General features: G+C 34.7%; 1 protein-coding gene across 2 annotated transcripts in view; it reads left to right on the top strand.

Annotated features, from left to right (window-relative positions):
* LOC117124138 (ubiquitin carboxyl-terminal hydrolase 19-like) overlaps window positions 1-18,658 on the top strand; it is a 29,983-nt gene extending 11,325 nt beyond the window's left edge. For both annotated transcript variants that reach the window (XM_033270281.1, XM_033270283.1), the window contains exons 14-26: window positions 577-687; window positions 1,357-1,467; window positions 2,652-2,735; window positions 5,159-5,253; window positions 6,258-6,318; window positions 6,895-7,007; window positions 9,776-9,919; window positions 10,714-10,931; window positions 11,064-11,177; window positions 11,636-11,843; window positions 12,226-12,378; window positions 12,701-12,861; window positions 15,902-18,658. In XM_033270281.1, the coding sequence (XP_033126172.1) occupies window positions 577-687; window positions 1,357-1,467; window positions 2,652-2,735; window positions 5,159-5,253; window positions 6,258-6,318; window positions 6,895-7,007; window positions 9,776-9,919; window positions 10,714-10,931; window positions 11,064-11,177; window positions 11,636-11,843; window positions 12,226-12,378; window positions 12,701-12,861; window positions 15,902-16,245 (1,917 nt within the window). In that variant the 3' untranslated portion in view covers window positions 16,246-18,658. The remainder of the gene's footprint in view (window positions 1-576; window positions 688-1,356; window positions 1,468-2,651; window positions 2,736-5,158; window positions 5,254-6,257; window positions 6,319-6,894; window positions 7,008-9,775; window positions 9,920-10,713; window positions 10,932-11,063; window positions 11,178-11,635; window positions 11,844-12,225; window positions 12,379-12,700; window positions 12,862-15,901) is intronic.
* The last annotated feature ends 3,014 nt before the right edge of the window (window positions 18,659-21,672 follow it).

Genomic DNA, 21,672 nt, shown 5'->3' with positions numbered 1-21,672 from the left:
GAATTTCTTTTCCACCCGCCCCTTTTTCTCAGTTTAAAAAAGAAGGGCAAACAAACATTTAATTTTTTTAGGCCTTATCATTGATACCTAAAGGCCAACTCAGACAGCATCGGCCGACGCAGCCCGACCCGATTTGTTGTCGCGTCGGGTCTGTGTGAGTTAAACGCAGACGCGATGGTGTGCGTCGGGGGCAGTCGCTTTGTAGAATATTAAACATGTTTAATATTTCTCACGACGGCTTAAGACTGTCCCCAACGATAAATTGGGTCGGGCTGTGTCGGCCGACACTGTCTGAGTTGGCCTTTAAGCATCCTTGACAGTCTTCTGTAAGAATATGATCTTTGATTCATGCAAAAAGCATGAACCATCTAAGTTGAGACATATGCTACTGTGGGGGAAGGGTTGTAAGCTTGCAAAAACAGTCTAATAAAAAACAAAGTACAAATATAAGGAAAGTAGCTGGCATAAAATTTTCAGACATTCATACAGAAAGATATGATTCTTGCTAGCTTTAATAAATTTTAAAACAATTGATAACACTTTTTTTAATTACTATTTTAAAATTTTGTTTTGTAGGTTCTTGCTGATGAAGCATGGAAAAGGCACAAAGCTAGAAATGATTCCGTCATTGTTGACCTTTTTCATGGGCAGTACAAATCAAAGCTTGTTTGTCCAGTTTGCAATAAGGTACTCATTGTAAATCTTTATAAACTACAGTTTGCCCTCCAAACCACCTAGGGACCTGAAAATTTGGGGAGGGGGTCCCTCTGGGTTTGGTCCCCAATTAGAGGGTTATCTTTGTGTTAGAATATAGAAGATTGTTATTATTAGGTTCTTTGAAACAGTTGTCTCAAATAAGAGGGATCTTGGAATTAGAAATTATTTAAAAATATACTTATGACAGAACATGGTAATGAGCTGTTTGGTACCCCTTTTACACTACTAGCAAAATCATGGACACACCCTAGAGTTTTGCAACACCCAGTTGTGAGATGTTAGTGTAAATGACAGAAAGTACAACTCAGGCTGACAAGCATTCTAGGTACAATAAGAGGGACAGATTCTGCTTTGGACAATTTGGGGACATACTGAAACTCGTCAGTGTAAACAGCACTGAAACACCTCTGGGTTGCACTGGACTAGGAGGGCCAGCCTATGTTGATATCTGTTTAGGCTTAATTGCTGTTCTAAATTTAACTTCTTTCACCTCTTTATTAAATTTTGAACAAAAAGAAAATCACCACCTATAATTATCATATTTTAATAAGGTTTCTCATGCGTTCACTTATACTAAGTCATCTATAATGGCAACTAATTTTTTTAATATGTACTTACGATAAATTTATTGTTTATAAGGTTTCAGAAACCTATGACCCATTCATGGAGTTAGTAGTACCACTTCCAAAGAAGAAGCAGATTTTCTCTGTCATATTTATGTCTCGAAACTATCAGAAGAAACCTGTTAGGGTAAGCTCGAATATTGATTGCTATTGATTAATTGATTGACTAATTGACTGATTGACTAATTTGTAATTGTATTTTACTTAATATCGACATATTTAATTTATTAGCATTTCTAAAGTTATGGGTGAAATTTTTTTTTTATGTTCATCATGTGCATGAAAATGTTAATGGCTAATATTGGTAGGATTTCTAAATGTGCACAATGCCTTCTTGTCTGGAAGATTGGGGGAGGGGAAGGGGGTAAAGGTAGGAGAATAACCCATAACTTGCAGTGTCATTGTGCTGAATTGCTTAAGGGCGTGGTCTGTGACTACCTAGCAGCCATAAAGAGGCGCTTTATGGTAGATATATGTTCACATCATTCCGCAACGACAGGGGCTGAAATGAACCATAACATTGGAGTAACCCCCTCCGAAAGATGCAATGGGTTCACGTGCCAGATGTATATACACAGGACCTCCATTTGAAGTCCTTATCCAAAAGACTTGGTTCTACCAACCTAACCATAGGCAAGGAGCGGCTGGAACCAGTGCCGATGTTAAGGTTGTAACTAGTGGCGCCCCTAACTTACCACTCAGCCACTCGACTCGCTTAATATGAGCTGCAACACAGAAACAACATAATCTGAGATTACAAACCTTTGCCCTGTTGCTCCATATCTAGGTACTGGAAAAATAATGGCCCATGGTCGATTCGCTCGAGTCGGCTCAGCCTAGAAACAGGAGGCCTAGCATCATAGGCCTCGCATGGCAAGCCCAGGATCCATTGATCAGGATCGAGATACATGTAACATTGTCAATATGTGAAAATATGAAGTAGATTGGTCCAGTAGATGAGTGTCCGGAATGACATACACACCACACACAGACAGACAGACACACAGACAGACAGACAGACCGACAGACAGACAGACAGACAAACACAGGTGCATGCTATTGCAATGCTATGCTATTGCAATGCCATGAAAACATGAAGTATACCATAGTGTAAAGAGACTGCTTATAAATGTACACTATTAGCTCTCTCAGATGAACAGAGAGGCTATTGCCATCTTGTTGTCGTTGATGGTGGTGGTGTAGCAGTGATGTTGAAAGTAAAGTTAGAAGTTGGAGACACATTTGTTGAGTAATGAATATAAATATTTCTAATGTCTGATATGCTTTTTTAACATCTGTTTATCTCTTTAGTACACGGTCAGTCTCCCAGAAGATGCATTAGTTCAAGACTTAAAGCAAACCATTGCAGACAAAACAGGACTTGATCCAACTTGTGTGAGCATACATTTATTTGTTTAATTTATATAAATCAAATGAAAAATTTAGGCATTGGCTGTTGGCTTAGAAACAAATCGAAATATGCATGCGCAAAGCCGTAACTAATGTACGTCGAGCATGTAAAATCTTGAAATTAACATACCCTGCAACGCAAGATGAATAAAGTATGACATCATCTATTAACATTAAGGTTAATGTCCTGCAGTAAAAACTACCTATTGTCCTAATACAATCCCTATTAGGCCCTGCTTAAATTTTATAAAATAGAATGTAATGTAATATAATGTAGTGGGATTTGGTATAGCACCTTATACTAATTATACCAAAGTCTCAATGCGCTTTTAAAATGATAAGGTGAAGAAAAGGCAACTCCTATTGTAACCAAAATACTATTAATGCAGAGTGAATAGAATAAAAATAATATATTTTTTCTCTTTTTCTGAATTGTGTTTTGTATTGAGGTCATTGGTCTTCATCTCTGAGATCCTCTTATCTCTTGCCAGGCAAATGTGCATCCTGTTCCTTTGTTTGAGTCACCTGCCTACGTAGGGACCCAGGAATGCACTTAAGTAGAGGCAGATGGTGACCCCTTTTATAGAGAACAAACAAATCATGAATCACAAATTAAGAAAATTGTTTGCAACTTTTGCAAGTAATTTGTACAATATTTTAACTCACAACATTCAGAATTACTAGTCTGGTCTCTTATAAAAAAAAACAGAAGTCAATAATACTCAGTGTAAAAAACAGGAACAGTACAGTACTGTAGTTTAAATGCGTACCAGATTGTTTGTTATATAATATTTAAAATTATAAAATCAGAAATATAAGAATTAAAGTAAGCTAAATGTATAGTTAGAGGACCGTCAAATATTATAGCCTGGGTTCCAGGCACTAATTTTGGGTTACTCACTCTTTATTGCACTTGGTGCGCGCCATACCTAATTTAATTGGCGTCCCATACTCAATTTCTTATTTTTTTCAGATTAGGGCCTGGGCAAACGATTTATGCGTACAATTTCCCACATCAAATTCGATGTGAAATATCATATGCATGACTGATATTGTAAATCACGTGATTGGCTTACTTCACGCATATTAATTAATCTTGGTAAATTTTCAAAATTGAAGATGCGGATGTCTCGACTAGGACAAGCTAACCAGCACCCTTCTGCCTACTTACTTGAATTAAAACAGTTAGTATATAGTTCTGGCCTGCTGAGAACGACTATGGACTGATAACCGTAGTAGGCTATACTTACAGAACCTTGCTCACTGCTAGCTGCTACAAAAATTTAGGCCTTTAGGGTAGATTATTGTTAAAAAGTTAGGCCTCTGTAAGTAAGAACTTAAAAATAGGCCAAGCCTCTACTAGGCTAGGCCTACTACTTCTGACTCCAGAGGCCTGAGCCATCCTCTTGGAAAGTTGTGTTGTTGTATTTGTAATGGTATGCCATCTAGTCTAAGCTTAATTGTTTTTGCCATTGCCAAAATTAGTCTTACTAGGGTCTATTCTAAATATTTTAGGTCCGTTTTATTAGGGAGGACTATTTTTAGTCATGCTTTAACTAGTCGACGCGAGTGACTCATTTTTGTGGCACCAAAAATATGAACATTTGATTGGTTGAAATTGTTTATTTCGGTCCGCCCATTTATCCAAATACGGAATATAAGATTATGTCATTCTTTTGGCATCTTGGTGCCTGCATTCAGTGTTTTACAAATTGCTTATTCCGTCTCTAAATTAACTTTTTCGTTGGTGGCGCTGTCCAGAATGAGAAAAATAATAAAAAATAAGAGACTTGGGGCAAGTCTACAAATATTAGTGATATATTAAAATCAGGTGTATATATTTCAATATTTGAAGCATGTTTAAGTTGCATTTTAAAGATAATCTTTGTTTAAATCACGGTATGTTTGAAAGTGCTAAATATCTATTGTACTACTATTTCACTTCTCCCTCAGGAGGTTTTATGGAAATAAATTAAATTAAAGCCTAGTTCAGACTAGGCGGATAAACCTGGCTCAACTCACAGGGTTTATCCACCTGCCAGTCTGAACTAGGTGGCTTATCTCAAGCCGCGCTATGTTCCTATAGTAACTAGGCCTGGCGCACCCCCGTGTAAAAATTTTGTTATGCCGGGCTTTAATCGTTGCGGGGTGTCTTGCATTGACTTTGGGTGACGAAATGACCAATCAGCATTCAATTACGTACACTGTGAGCGAGCGTACGTTTCGCGAGCAATGTTTTGAAACACGTTTCCTGGTTATGGTTCATTATTATGCAAATTCTTGCCTGGCTAAACCCGCTAGTCTGAACGCCCGGCAAAGTTAAGTTGGGTTTAACTTTGAGCCGGGCTTAACTCAAGCCTGGCTTATCTCCAAGTCTTAACGTAGCCTCTATGAATTTCTTTTTGTAGCTGCGTGTATTCAGAGAGAATGAAGGGAGCATTCACTACCGTTTTCGTGATGTGGACACCTTAAGCAAATACAGAGCGGATTATTTTTTTTATGTGTAAGTATGTGATTCTTGGCATTGCATTACACAAACTTGTAAATGGAATTTGCTTCTGATACCTTCTAATTCCTCTCTAATACTTTTCTAATCTTCTCTCTTTTAATTTGTTTCTATTCCTTTTCCATTCCCATCCATAATTCCGTACTTAATCCTTTCATTATTCACTTCCTAATTCTTTTCCAGTTTTATTCTTAATCCCTCTTCTGATTCTCTTTTTTTCCACCCTAGTGCTTTAGCCTTTTTCCAGTCCCATCTATAATTCACTCCCTAATTCTGTAATTTATTCCTCTAATCCTTTTCCAAACTTCCCTATTTCCCTCCCCAATTATGTCATCAATCTCTATAATTCTTTCTCAGTCAAACCCTTAATTCTGTCTCTAATCTTTCCTAGTCACATCTATAATTCCCTCAATCTCTCTTTAATTCCCCCCCTTTTTATCCCTTATCATTTTCTTCAATTCCAATTGCTAATTCTTCCCTAATCCCATCCTAATTTTATTTTGCCACAATAATCTTTAGAATAATCAAATTCTTGAAATGTTTATGCAATTTCATATTTTGTACTTTTATGTTTTACCACTTATGGCCTTGCACAGCCTTTATGAAAAACAGCCTTGGGTGATAAGTTTTTTCTGTGTTAAATTAGTTATTATTATTATTGTATTATAAGCTGGGGGCACATATCTACTGAATAAAAAATTATAACCTATTTTAAAATGTTAAATATTGTTTTGTATGTTCAAACAAGATAGTAAAAATTTCACAAACTGCTCTTTTCAGATGTATTGTTATGTATAGTAAAATAAATCGTCATTTATGGCAACACATTGTGCAGAATAGACCTTGACTGTATTGGTCTGTTTAACTCTTCAGTATAAGCATCCAAATATTATTGTTTTATCAATGAAACTATTGATGGATTGAAAGCAGACATTGTTAGAATTAAATGATACATTTGGTCAAAGTTTTGAAAACATGTTTCTTTGTTTTAAAATTAATAGTGTTGAGGTGTTATCTAAAGCAACAGCAGGTGAGAAAGTGGTAGAGATATCTGTTATCCAGGTAATTTAGAGTCTTTCATTATGACATTGATTGATAATGGTCATTAGCTATCTACTGTACAAGAACTTCACCCACACCATCAGTAACTTTTGTGTGCTATGCAGAGTTCCAGAGATATGAAGGGGTTTTTTTTGGTATAGATACCTTTGCTGACAGTTTTGTAAAAAGATGTTTATGTAGGGTAAAATTATGATACTTAACATGCAAAAAAAGTAATACATTTTTTCTCCCCAACCATGTTCTTTTGTGATGCTGCCTCAATTCCCATACCCCCCCCCCCTCTCTCTCCAGCATTCATCTTAATCATTGGAATTAGCATACCTATAGTTTTAACTTTCATATTCCTCTAATTTAGCCTATAATGTAGATCAGATTTAGGGAAAGATTTATTACTTACTTGATATGAAAATCGCAAATCTATAAAGGGGCCCATTACTTCTGTTGATATTATGTTTTGCTAACAAAAAAAATATGAAATAATTATTATATTGATGGAGTTTATAAAGTTCATTATGTTAGTTTATTACAAACTTAATATAAACTAATAACAATTTAATTTTTTTTTGCAATTTGTAGCGTCTATTAATGCCACCAATTCGTAATTACTGCTCAAGTTGCAAGAAAAAGTTTGAAGACAGCCGAAAACTGAAACGCTGTATGAAATGTTACAAAGTCTCGTATTGTGACCAGTAAGTGACCCCTTTCCAATGTGCCCTAGTTTATCTGACCATTGGGTTCCTATAATAACGCTCTAATCTGATAAAAATTGCGGATAATTCCAACAAAATTTTTCTACTATATTTACAAAATTCAAATTGCATTTTATCATGAGTTTTATAGTTTACACAAGAAAACTACTAATACAATTATAGTAATATGACATAAACAGGTTATTTTTATTCCTATTTCATAAGCGTTTTGCTTATTTAGAGGGACAGCGATAGTCCTCAGGGTTCTCGGTGATCAATCTGCTTAAGCTCTGCTAACCTTTGCCATACTTCCCATATTTCTACGAGTCATCTTTAGCTTTTGAAGTACTTAGTACAATACTGTACTACTCAGTGTAGTCAATCCCAAATATGATTTATTATTAAAAGTTTGCAAGATAGGAAATCAAAGAGAAGATATTTAATACAGAAACTCAGGAATGATCTGCTTAACTTACGGCAAATTCATAACAAAATATTCTTTTCTGAATGTTCTTGTGGTTCCATTTTTTTTTTTGTATTTTATATACTTTTTGTTTCAATGGCACTGGAATGCTTTTTTAGACATCCTTTTAGAAAAAAGGAGAAATGTGAGAAGTTAATGCTCAAATTTTGAGCTGACTCTAAATCATTGAATTTTAAAGCACTGTCCAGATTATCAAGTATGCCCATAATAATATAGTCATGATGTGCCTATATATAGTCAGGATGTACCCATATATGGTCATGATGTGCCTATATAGTCATGATGTACCCATATATGGTTATGATGTGCCCATATATAGTCATGATGTGCCTATATATAGTCATGATGTACCCATATATGGTCATAATGTGCCCATATATAGTCACGATGTGCCTATATATAGTCATGATGTGCCTATGATCATGATGTGCCCATATATAGTCATGATTTGCCCATATATAGTCATGATGTGCCCATATATAATCATGATGTGCCTATGATATGCCTATATATAGTCATGATATACCCATATATGGTCATGATGTGCCCATATATGGTCATGATGTGCCCATATATAGTCTTGATGTGCCTATATATACACTGTAGTCATGATGTGCCCATATATGACCATGATATGCCCATATATAGTCGTGATGTGCTTACTGTAAATTAAGCATGACACATGCTTTTGTTAAATAAAATTTCATGATGTGAACAGGGCCTAAAGCCATGTTCAAATATCATGTTCTTTAATTGGTGATAGATATCAGTGATCAGTTGTGAACAGAACTCTGATAATGTCTTCACTTTTAGAAATCCCTTTGTTCACTCTTGTCAATTATTTTGCCTCTCATTGATTCCCTAAACACTCATTGATCCATCCTGTGTCAATTTTTGTCATATTTTGCACATGTTTGGCAAGATATGTAATATATGAACTTGATCTGGAGTCTTTGGGGTACAGTGTGATTTAGAATACAGATAAAGTATTAAATAAAATTGATAAAGTGAAGATTATAAAAACATTTTACATTAAAATGTAGACAGAAGGAATATTACCAACTTGGCTGTCATAAACAATCATCTTCAAAAGAACATTACAGAATTTGACATTTACCATCACCTGTCAGGTCGTACTTGTCCTTTCTACTGTCACTAATAACTTAATCTTGCTGTGGTGGAGACATACCGTAACTGAATGAATTATATTTGTGTGAGCTTAACCAGAAAATACAATTTTTTGTTGGCTTGCACTTAATTCATTCTGCCCTACCTATTTTTGATTAGGTCTTCATCCTGATAATAACCATGATGTAGTTTGTAGATGATCTGTATAAACACATCATTTGATAGTGTGTAATTTATGTGAATGTAAAAGCAGTCAAATTATTTTTAACATTTTTTATATTCTGAAATTTGAAAAAAAATACCTCATTGGGCCTTTTAGCTGATTTGACCCAGGAAATACACATAATATTTTGGGACCCATAAAGTCCAGCACCCCTTCTGTACCCGATGAGATCTCATAGGTACACTGTAACTAGTTGGCCTACCATTATAAGAAGAGAATGGCTTACTAACACAGGTACAACAAGCCTTGCTTTTGAAGTGTCTGTGCAGAATTGTCCAGGTATCCACTTGAATAGAAATTTATCCGTGTAATTTATACTGACAGTTGTTTACTCAGCTCAATTTAGATTTAATAGTGTGGTTTCATAGGTTCATTTGTGGGTCAGCTGTTTTGGTCAAGTTTAATCCAACATGAAGCCTAACTATGGAGTAGTCAGTACCATCATAGAGGTATAAATGATATCATTCAGTTAGTATGAAGCAGCATTGTTAATGATCAATTTTGAACTACTAGTTACTTTTTGATGTTTTGAGGCTAAATTATATTTGTTGTTGTAACACTAGAGTTAGGACTGTTAATATAATTATTCAACTTCTTGTGCTTCGTAACCCCTGACAACAAAGTTTTAATTATTGCACAATCAGTTTTTTCTCTAAAAAAAGTTTTTTTATCTACCATTGTCAGTGGCTTGTGTGGATCTGTAGTATGGACAATAATTAGAGTTTGATTAATTGACTGAATATATATGTTTATCCTTTTATATTTTGAATACAATATTTACAACAAAAAAAAAATAATAATAATAATAATAACAGATGGTTGCCAGAAACAACATTAATAATTCCAAAATGTTTTGTTCGCCTCAATATTGTCATTGATTGCCAGAAATTGCAATTGTTCATAAAATTTCATAACTTTTCTAAATAATTTCAGATCATGTCAGAGGCAACACTGGAGCCTGCACAAGAATTCATGTGCACCAACAGCAGAGCCAGTAGGAGTCCCATTTATTATTAGTTTACCTGAATCAAAGGCTACCTACAGACGACTGGAGGAAATGATGGAAGGCTTTGCCAGGTAAATCTAATGCTGTGTCCACACTTGTCAAATTTAATATGTCAGATGTGTGTGATGTGCCCATATATGGGCATGATGATGTCATTATTACACCCAAATATGGGAATATCACATTTAATTGTCACAGAAAATTTGATAGTGTGGACAGAACTTAAAGAGATTTAACTTTCAAATTATTTATTTTAAAAAATTTGAAAAATTGACTGAAATATTTTGGTGATTATTCCACTATATTCTGACCAGTGATGCATCTTATGTCTTGGAGAGACTTCACCTGTTGTTGCCACTTATTATTTGTGTGCATGCTCAATACATGGTACTAGGCCCAGAAGTTGGTGGTGTTGTTAAATGCTACACAGTTAAAGTTACATTCAAGGCATTATGCAACAGCAAAGTACATACACAAAATATATTCAATGTTTTTATTGGCGTTAATAACTTTTGTTGTTGATGTCATTGATATCCAGTTGTCAAAGGTAAGACCTTTTATACCTTGTTTCGCCTTGTTTTTTTTTATAGATCGTGAGAGGGCAGAAAAAAATAAAAATACTTTTTTTTCTCCTTATTTAGCAAATGGTTTTTTTTATGAAATGGTTTTTTTTTTATGAAATTTCCATTATTTTGTGGCAGCGGGTACGCTAATTGGCCAAAAAAAAAATTTTTTTTATTTGAAATTATCATTATTGGCTGGCGGCAGTTTCACTAAACAAGGTATAAAAAAGTCTCTCCTAAAGATTATGGAAAGCAAATCCTAAAGTAAATATAAGGAATCATTTCTCATTGGATGTTTATAGGTATTCTGTTGATGTGTTTCAACCTCCTGTGCAGCCAGTAGCATCAGCTGGAATTACTACCCAGAAGGAGGAGGAAGTGGCACCTGCCAATCATCCTGACCGTCCCATTGATGGGAAAGATTATACCAAGGAATGTGATGAAACAGAGATGGAAGTTGATTCAAGTACGCCAACACTCACCGAGAACGCCACCAATCAAAAAGCTGGATCTAATACAGGTACGAAGATAAATACTGATGATAATGCATATATAATTATTATAAAAATAATAATAATAATTATGATATTGGCACCAGTAAAAGAGGTGACGTGCATATACGACTTGACGTGTATATACTTTCTATTTCCAGCGACCGTCACAGGTCAGATCAAATCTGAGACGAGAAGTTCACCGTTGTTTCACATCAAGCCTGTAGACAGACAGGGAAAGAGTCTACCCAAAACACCTAGATTAGAAGACAAAGGTACTGTAAGTTTAAATACTGTAAGACGTTGGTCAGTTTGGGCTTTTATACATTAGAATAAATTGATAGCTTGGTCATAAATAAATCAAAAAGTGATCAAGATTCATTTATTGACTTGTACTAATGTATATAAAAATGGAAATTTTTGTATACAATATGTTGAAATAGTCAGTGTTAAAAAGACATTAAGAATCATAGTAAAAATGATAAAAGAGGTCCTAATGTAAACATGACATGAAGGGCCCCAATGGAAATAAGTTTTTATATTTGAAAACATTCTTGGGTTACCTTAGGAATTAATGTCTTATCTGCTCTTTATTATTTATCTGTTCTTTAAATGTTTTGTGATTTTAATTCCTGAATGAAATGAAATGTGTTTAGCACTGCTTAGCCATTTTTTCCTTTTTATTAAAAAAAAAAATAGTGAATTAAACATCAGTTTTGTATCCTTTAACTAGGCCATGAACCTCTTAAGCTGCAAGATTTTGAACACTTAGCCATGGACTGGAGGAACAACGAGAAGATGGACCAGTATGTCATGGTGAAGTCTAAAGACCTGGAATATGATGAAGATGATTGCGATGTCAGCAAAGATTCAGTAACTACTTTGGAACACTGCATTGATCTGTTCACACGGCCAGAAAGACTATCTAAAGAGGAAGCCTGGTGAGTAGTGGGTATGAACAGTGGGTAGCGTTTCAGCAGTTACAACGGCCATTTTTTTTCACACAGCAAAGAGTAAAGATATTGAAACTTCTGTATAGAGCAAAAAAAGAGATTCATTGGACCTCTATCCAAAATTTCTGTGGCTACCACTACGCAAGATCTTTTTAACTGTATGTTATGTTGTTAGTTTTCTAGATGGGTAGTGCTATATTATTATTATTATTATTTGAAATGCATCTTTTCTGTAGGCTAATGACTATGAGTGTAGGAACAAGATCAATGTATAAAACAGATATGAACGTGACGCCCTCAGCAACACCATGCGGCGAGCATACTTACCACTGGCAGCCAACGTGTTAAAAATGTTTGGTTTATTTCTTAGGTACTGTCCCACTTGTAAAGAGCACAGAGAAGCTACAAAAGAAATGTCAATATGGCGTCTGCCATCAACACTCATCATACAATTGAAGAGGTTTTCTTTTAAGAATGCTTTGTGGAGAGATAAGATCACCAAGAAAGTTATCTATCCTGTCAGGTAAGCAGGCTCCTATCTAGGATCGCTTAAAGAGGTGTTTTCTATGAGAAGTAGATATCCAAGGGACACATTTTCACCTTGTTGGGGTCCAGGGGAAGAGCTTTTGTGCCTGGGGATGGGGAGAAAATTCTTCTGGAGCTGAGGAATTTTAGCATATAAATAATGAATTTCATGATTATATTTAAATACAATATTATTACTATTGGTAATTATTATTATACAATTATAATTATATTTACTATTTTTATGTTTTTATGCAGAATCGGTTTTTACATGTTTTTTAAATGATTTTATGTTTAGGAAACATTTTTCTCTTTAACAGGGGATTAGATTTAACTGACTATGTACATGGAGTTCACCACTCTGGGCCTACAGTCTATGACCTTTACGGTGTCATAAACCATCATGGAGGTCTACTGGGAGGTCATTACATGGCTCTTGCCAGGCTGCCAGCTGTTGAACATTGCAACAAGAATGAGATAGGTACAGTAAATCAATTTGTTTATGTTTCACTGTAATCAATACTAACTAAACATGATCAACTAGGACATGATTTAGAATGAGCAGTTATGTTGATTGAGACTTGCTTGTTGGTCGCTGTATTTTATTGAGAAGTTAAGCTGTGGTCCAATGGTGTAGATGCTCACCTTCTACTTTCAAGGTCTTGGGTTTCGATCCAGGCAAAACATTTTTTCTCACAACCTACAAGAATAGGCTTGGTACAGAGCATCATTCCATCAAACTATGTTTAAAGCGGTAACCCAAGCTAATCCTGAAAGGTCAGCTGATATTAAGGGGCCCTCGTAAATAAAGTAGTATTCTTTATAAACCAAGTTTAATTATTTTTTTTTACACCACCATGATCGTTGTTGTTTTATTAGTAATATTATTGTTATAAATTTTTTTTTTTTTATGTATAGTTATTTACTTAGTCTTTGTTATCACTCTTATTATGTTTTGTCTGCGTCAATAGCACCCAACTTTATTTAATTCTTTAGGCCACCACCCAAAGGAAAACTGCCATCATAAAAGGTTAAGAGAGGGCAGCCTTCCTATTCGATAGACAAACATTAAACAGATTTAGATATATCACTTTGAATATTAACATTTCTAAATAATAACATTATTTATTATTATAATTATGATTATCATTACCATTATCAGTATCATTCATTATTTCATTATTATTATTATTGTAATGATCGAATATTGATCTGACAAGAACTATTAAGCCTAGGTTAATGAAATCTCTATGTTTATACAAACTCATCACTAACCGGATAATATTGCCAAACTTCAGCAAGTGAGTGATCTAGACTTTGACACTCATCCAATATCTTGAATGACTGCCTGTGCATATGATCTCATTAGCAAAATCACCATGAAGGCACCTGTCCTTCCCCCAACTTTCCCCTGGGTGTCATGCCTGTCACTTAACTCACACACCCCCTTATCTCTATATGTCATCTTCCCCTTCTTTTTGATGCAGTGTACATATCACAGGTGACATTCCACTTTGTAAATGACCCAGATACATTTCCTCTATTCTCAAGTTTGACATTTTCATGCACTATTTCCTCTAATAGCCAGGTTTTCGTTGTATAGAAAGAGATGATCTTTGGTTATTCCATGTTCAGCTGATACCTTTTCTATTGATGGCTCTTTTATTAGAGGGAGAAGAAAGTTATTGTATGAGCTAGTTCAAGGCTCAAGTATTAGTCTTTTGCAAGGTGTACCAATGCAATATAAATGTGTGCTCTATGGATAGCCAATTGTTTGATTTTGGCATCACTTTTAAGTAAACTTTTAATTGTTTTATGCTTTAATTATCCTTATTTAACATTGTTTATGCATGGGGTTTGGTGGGGGAGTAGTGCAGCTAGCAAAGCCAGTCAGTTGGAGCTTTGTCACCACCCTTTATTTTAATATCTGTCTGTGTAGCTGAGGATGCGTTTCCGTCATAATGTCTCTGCTGTGTAACAGGCGTGCCTTCTCTTTAAAATATAAAAGAAATGCAAACGTTTGTTCATGACCATATCCAGAAATAGAATTATTGCAGTTATAATGTTAGCGTTGATACAGTCAAAAGAAAATCCCACTGGGATCTGTTGGTGGCTTCGTCTTACAATTGGATAATTGAAACACTTCACAATATAATTGATGGTCTCGGGTAGCTATTGGTTGTAATTGAATGTTAGAAAAGATCAGCACAAGTCCAGAAAAAGATATTTGTTTTGTCTGTTGTAACCACATCTGTTTACTCCTGTTAGGGCCATATACAACATATTGAATGATAAATCCAGATAAAAAGAGTATGAAATAGTGTAAAGTAATTGATAAAAAAAAACAAAACTCAATAAGTGTTTGTGACATATTTAAGCTCTGTCCACACTTTCAAATTTTGTTTGACAAAATCAAGTAACATGCCTAAATATGGTCATGATGACATCACATATTATAAGTGCATCATGACCATATATAGGCACATCATGACCATATATAGGCACTTCATGACTATATATAGGCACATCATGACTATATATGGGCACATCATGACCATATATAGGCACATCATGACCATATATAGCCACATCATGACTATATATGGGCACATCATGACTATATATAGGCACATCATGACCATATATAGGCACATCATGACCATATATAGGCACATCATGACCATATATAGGCACATCATGATCATATATAGGTACATCATGACTGTATATGGGCAAATCATGACTATATATTGGCATACAACAGTTTTTTGTCAAAGAAATTTTGATAGTGTGGACAGAGCTTTAGTCATATATTATTATTTTTTTTTTCCTAAATAATAGTTCATCTGTCTTTCAATGTTTCAGTATGCATTTTCTGTCTTCTTGGCTTTGGGAGCTTTATTAAATTGAATTGAATTATACATATCAAATCACCACACAAACTACAGAAGGAAATAAAATGAATGCTGCATTTCATGGGCACAAGCCACTCATTTAGATGAATCATATTGCCTTTTTCTAATTCCCATAGGAAAATATTTAAAAAAAAAGAATAGATTTTGCCAGCATACACAGATCAAAGTCTTCCGTATGAGTGCTCCTGAGACTAAACTAAATTGAAATGCATTGGATGATTTTTGTTATCCAACACTATTCCAAAAAACCTGTCCATGTACTTGATATAAACTGAATCCATGGACTGCAGACGTAAACCACCATTCTCTCAACCGATTTCTTACCAACAGTTCATTCTTCTATTTTCTCTTTCTGTTATTGGTCCCAGCATAATTGCTTTGCATATTTCCAATTTGTTCTTTAGTTTACATTTTGTCTCTGTTTGTGTCAAACATTTGTGTGGAGATTGTATAATTTCATGGCTTACGCATGCCACACTATAATGAATATTAATGGACATTTTTTTTAATGATTGTGCATAATTTGAAGCTTAATATTTCGCAATTTTTGAAAATAGAAATTTTATAGATTAATATATAATTTAAATTTTGGGTTTTTTTTTTTAGATTGGCGTCAGTTTGACGACAGTATTGTTCGAGCTGTGGATGAGAAGAGCGTGGTGATTCAGTCGGCATACCTGTTGTTCTATCGTCAACGTAAGCCGTACCAAAGCTTGATTCAGAACCCGATGATAGAGGTGGAAAGTGCACCTTTGACTAGGAAGGAAGGATCATTAGATTTTGTGACCGCAAGAAACGATTCAGAAAATGCAAGCACGAACAACAGTCTAGGTGGTACCAACATAAGTAGAGACAGTATCAGTATGTGTAGAGACTCAGATGACATGAACATAGATGAGATGAGGGATGAGGAGGAAGAGAAAAATACCGATATGGAAATTGTTGATTAATTGAGTCAAGAGGTCATGCAATCCTGTGGCACTGGTTGACATCTGAATTTATGTTTTCTTTAAAAGAAATATATAAGCAATATCAGTTTATTGTAAAAGTTGTTCATATCATTTTATATATTGGTTGAACCAATGAATTATGAAATTTAAATATTCTTGATTAATTGTTTGACTAATTGACTGAATATTATTATAAGGACAATACAGCATTTGTTATGCAAGAAAACATTTTTAAGTATTATGTACTATCACATATCAATTAAGTTTGAACTTAAAATGTGCATACTTTATTATAGGCTTGATGGGCTGATTATATTTGATTGACACAGGCCTATGGAGATGACCTGACCACTTCGGCCAAGTTATTACTCAGTAGCACCTGAGGAAATGAGATACTATACTTGGCTAGGGGAGTGGGTGAGTGAGAATTTCAGTTTCCCATTGACAAATTTCAAAATTTTTATGGTACTCTATTATAGAAAAATAACCCTAAAATATTTCATTGAGATCATTTTGAGGTCATAGTCTAAAAAGTCAGTGACATGCGGCAAAGATGATCTCCAGATTCCTTTAAAATGGACCTAATTGGTGGTTATGCCAAACTCAATGAAAGAAAAATAGCTACAGTACTCACAGTACTACTATACTATTATACTAATATCACTACTACTTTATTGTTAGCATACTTTAGGTTTTGAAGTTGTTTTCACTGGAAAATTCAGTGTTAGTGCGCCATCTTCGTCTGTCTGAGACTGGCGCGTAACAAATGTCCTCCATCATTGTATATACACTCTTTACATCTGAAGATATGGAAACGTGTGCGCAGCATGGTGCTGGGCGTTCAATTGAGAGGTCGTTGGTTCCTAACCAACGCTGGTCGCACTACTGGTGTCCTTTTGTAAGACGCTATGTTTGCCTCTCCACTCAAAATGTGTACCAGGTAGGAGGTGGATAATTTGGAATGAATTGTAGTATAAGTATTGATTACATGCATATCTAAGAATAATCCCCAGATAGCAGAAGAGGTTGTACATTGTGCAAGATTTTTTTTGTATTCAAAAATAAAAAATAAAATAAAAGGAAAATAAAATAAAATATAACCTCAAGTATATACTGACATTGACTTAATACATTTTTCATAAGAACAAATGTGCAATGTTTGTAGGGTGGTTATATGTGTGAACTGGGAATTTCATGTACAGTATATTGTAGTCTCTTGCATAAATAAGAATGAAAATGATTGTTGCCAAATCTCTTTCATGAGCTGGAATTGAACTTTCATCAATCAAACTGACCAATCGGATCAGGAGTCAGGAATACGCATATGTCCCACAAACACATGTTTATGCTATCTTTTAGTGGCACCTTAACAATATCTAAAAGGTGGGACTTTGCGGAAAGTCCATTATACCAAGTACACCTATTGTATTGTTTGAAAAGAAATGTAAGGAGTATATAACAAGTCTCTCCTTTTCATCGTATTCACTGTGTGTATGATAACATGGCAAATCTCGATTAAATGTTATTTATTGGTTTTATGAAATTTATTTAAAGTGTATTTTGTGCCAATGTTCCTCTGGTGCCAAAGGTACACGCTGTCCCAAAGGCAATTTTTAAAGTCAAACTCAAGAGGAAATTTTTGATATGTTTTTTCTCAAACAACTTTTTTCTGTCTTAGAAAAATCAGTTCTACAACATATCAGAATATTCTTTCTCTCTGGTGGCTGACTTTAAATGCATTCTCATTAGGGTCTTGACATCTGAAGCATTTGTACTTTTTATATTTAGGAGAAAAAATAAAGAAAACGAGAATCAAATTGGGTCCATTTAAACTTGGTGCCAATGTTAACAAGTCTATATTATGCGGAATGTTTGTTTACACATATGACTTGGTTTGGTACATTGTAATGATGCATTGTCTAGTTGAGTTTTACATATATTGTTACACAGAGATGTCTTTGGTAATGATACAGTAGGTGCTATATCAAGATAGATTCAACAAAGGCAAAAGTGAAGACACGTATGATTATGCAAAATCCAAAAAGAATACACAAAGCCTACAGCGACATGATTGGTTGAGTATAAACTTATAAAAAATGGATTGACATTTATTTTTTATGGTGCGCTGTTATCTGATAAATTAGACTAAATTAAAAAAATGTAAAATAGGTTTATATACTGTTAGAATACCTTTGCTATTGGGGGGTGGGTTTATATTTGCCGATTGCCTAAACGAAAAGTAAAGTGCTTTCCTAATTATAAAATTATATTGTATGCCAAGTTTAACTGACATGAAATATTGAATGATAAATTATTGCTTTGTTATGAACGCAAGTTAACAACAATGATGAATTATCGTCTGTAATTGATTCGCCTACTTTTATTAAATGGAGATTTCCTCGAAATGCCAATATTTGTGGTTTTGTTTTGGTCATTTTTGTTGGACCCAGTGCCAAAGTGTTGGTGTTGAGTATCCGATGTACGCTTCTGTTGATGGACGCATTATGACGGACCTGGAGAAATGTGTAGGCTAAATCATCATGAAACTTGCCCAGTTATTTAGTTTACTTTACTGTGATTTCGCTTTGAAAAAATAATGCTTAACCGATACACCAGAAATTTCTTTATCACTATCGTATCAATGAGAAAACTATCAAGTTCACGATTTTCTCCATGATAGAGTGTCTGCATTAAAGGCTATATATAGGTTTGTTGACATACTGAAGCTCAGTTGATGACTGTATAAGGCGGAGAGGTGTTTTATGTTACTAGAATGATGTACTCAGGGGCGGTGCCAGCGGATGTAGGGGAGGGAGAAACACTACAAATTTTCGAGGACATATATGTATTTTTTTACATTTTAGTAGACTTTAAAATCAATTAAATAAGACTTGGAAACCGCTAAATTGTCAAAATCTTTGGACCATTTTCGAAATATTTTGAGCGACGCCCACTTTGCTTTCGCCGGGGACATCGGACCCCCGTCGGGAAAATCATGGCGCCACCCCTGGATGTACTTGTCCAACGAAAACTACAAACACACGGAAAATTAATTATTATTAAACTTCTTGATTTTAAACATCAGTAGCGTATTATTAACTCCTTTGATGTTCCAGACTCAAGTCTATACCTTAAGTAATCCTGAAATAAATTGAATATTTTGAAGGGTTTACATATAAGAGGGGGGGGGGGGATTTCTCATCGGCTAATACACTGAACAAAATATTCAAAATAGTTTACCAAAAGTTGAGCAACATCAAGAGTATCTTGCAAAATTTCCTCACTTCATCCAAGCGGTTTGGAACGTTATGTAAAACCAAACCACAAGTTCTTTTGAAATAGTAAATTCTCGGTTTTTAATCTTCAGCAATAAAATACCTGAAAGAGAAACAGCTGATTTGTAATTCCCTTGCTGAGTAAAAGTGGACGACACAAGTCTTCGTCTAAAATTGAACGGAAATGACAACAATGTGTTTGAATCAAAAAATATAATTATCAGTTCCGTTATATATTTTTGCAGAAAGTGACCTCAATTGGCAAAACAAACTGCTGCCGTGCAGCTGTCGGATCCACTGTAGATAGGCTACTGCAGTCGTGACAGGCTATAGAAACGGACACGCCTGGGGGTAAACACGTGAAGTTGTTTGTTAATGCGTTAAACTGATAATTATTTATTTTCAACATAAGAACTCTTTTACCTAATATGTCAAATCTGAGTAAACTGAAACAACTGTTACGTAATTTAAAATTACGGTGAAGTGCGCGATTATTAGTTAAGCTACGTACTTGATTATGATGAGATGAAATTGGCAATAATAATTAATACAATGCCTACAGAGACCGCATCTAAGGCCCACTCTGCTTCTGGTAGTGAAGACAGGAGCAAATGGGAGTGATCAGGGGACGGTCAGAATCCTCCTTGAGGGGATCCAGCAGGAAAGCTCTTGGAGTGTTACAACAAATCCTCGTTGATTAATTAATTAATTAATTGAATGCATTATCTCCCCGACGGCGACTGCTACCCCTCCCACATATGGATGTAGAAATGATACAAGTTATTTAAAGTCTTGCAAATTTTATTCGAGAAGTATTATAAATAGGCCTACACTTTTAATACTTAAGTCATCTAAGTGTAGGTGTCACAAGGCACGTAAACTGGAACTGGACATTAAATAGAAAGTCACGTTATCCTATAGTCCTAATCTTATCTTAGCAAGCAGATTATTATTTCTGTAAAATGGTCTATGAAAATACAAAAAGCTGTATGGAAAATACAAATTTAAACTCTTTGGCTGTGATTTCCAAGAGCGTAACCTTGATATTGTAGTGTCGGAGGCATCAGTAAACCTGTGAAGGAAATTATTATAATCATAGATGATTGAGAAGCTACATCTGTTGTCTGAAGAATGACTTGGTGATTAACACTTTATCACATGGTGTGAACCTTGGAGGCGTTATAACCCTAGAAAAGAACAGTATCATAATTAGGCATATGCTATAGTATCATTAGCTAGATTGTCTCTTCAGGTGTTTGATCATTGTTTATCTGGGCTTCCTTGAAGTATGGTAGGTCTGGCCTTAATCGGATGTGAACACAGATATCAATTAACAGAACAACGTATTACTGACCTATACACGTGATATTCATGAGAAATCTTATGAAAAAGAATAAAACTGAATTTAAAATAGTTTGAAATTCGCATGCCTTATGTGCACACTTTATCATATTTCTAATTATGTATATATCAAGATTATATATCTTTTGTCATACTAATTGTATAAACATACAAAATAGGAATTCAACTTATGTATTTTCTTAATACTAATGTTTTTACCTGAGTTAAATTTGTTTAAAAAGATGAAATTTCATCTAACTCTTTCTAAACCCATCTATTTTGTTTTTGATTTAGTTTAAATATAGTGTTTTGGACGATACTATTAACCTCAACAAAAATAATAAATTCGGGGTATTTTAGAATACGCCTAGGCTTATTCAAAGTTAAAAGCTTAACATGAAAAGGATTATGAATTACAATGATTACAAACGATACTGTAGTACTCGGCCTATCTACATAAATCAACAATATACAGGTGAAATAAGTTTACAAACAAAGCCTATAATTTTAAATTATATAATAAAAATCGATCATCTTAAGCGAATCATCATTGGTGCTTTCATTCACATCCAATAGGCCTAATTGTAACTACTGTATAACTATATTCTAAATATGATCATTCCCTCCTCAAAAAAAATCGGCGTATTAGGCCTGATGCTCACGAGAAGAAATGTTACACGCGTCCCATGCGAGATAAAATTTAGCACGTGTCGCCTGTTACGTGGCGTCACTTGCAGCAAGGTAATTCAACAAAAGGACGCACATCTCGGGACATCAAAGGTTATAACTCTGGCATCGACATTCTAGGCGC

Source organism: Anneissia japonica, unplaced genomic scaffold (assembly GCF_011630105.1).
Source record: "Anneissia japonica isolate Jap-2015-1 unplaced genomic scaffold, ASM1163010v1 scaffold3019_len273136_cov204, whole genome shotgun sequence".
Lineage (NCBI taxonomy): Eukaryota > Metazoa > Echinodermata > Crinoidea > Comatulida > Comatulidae > Anneissia > Anneissia japonica.
This window is presented reverse-complemented; position numbering and strand designations above follow the sequence as displayed.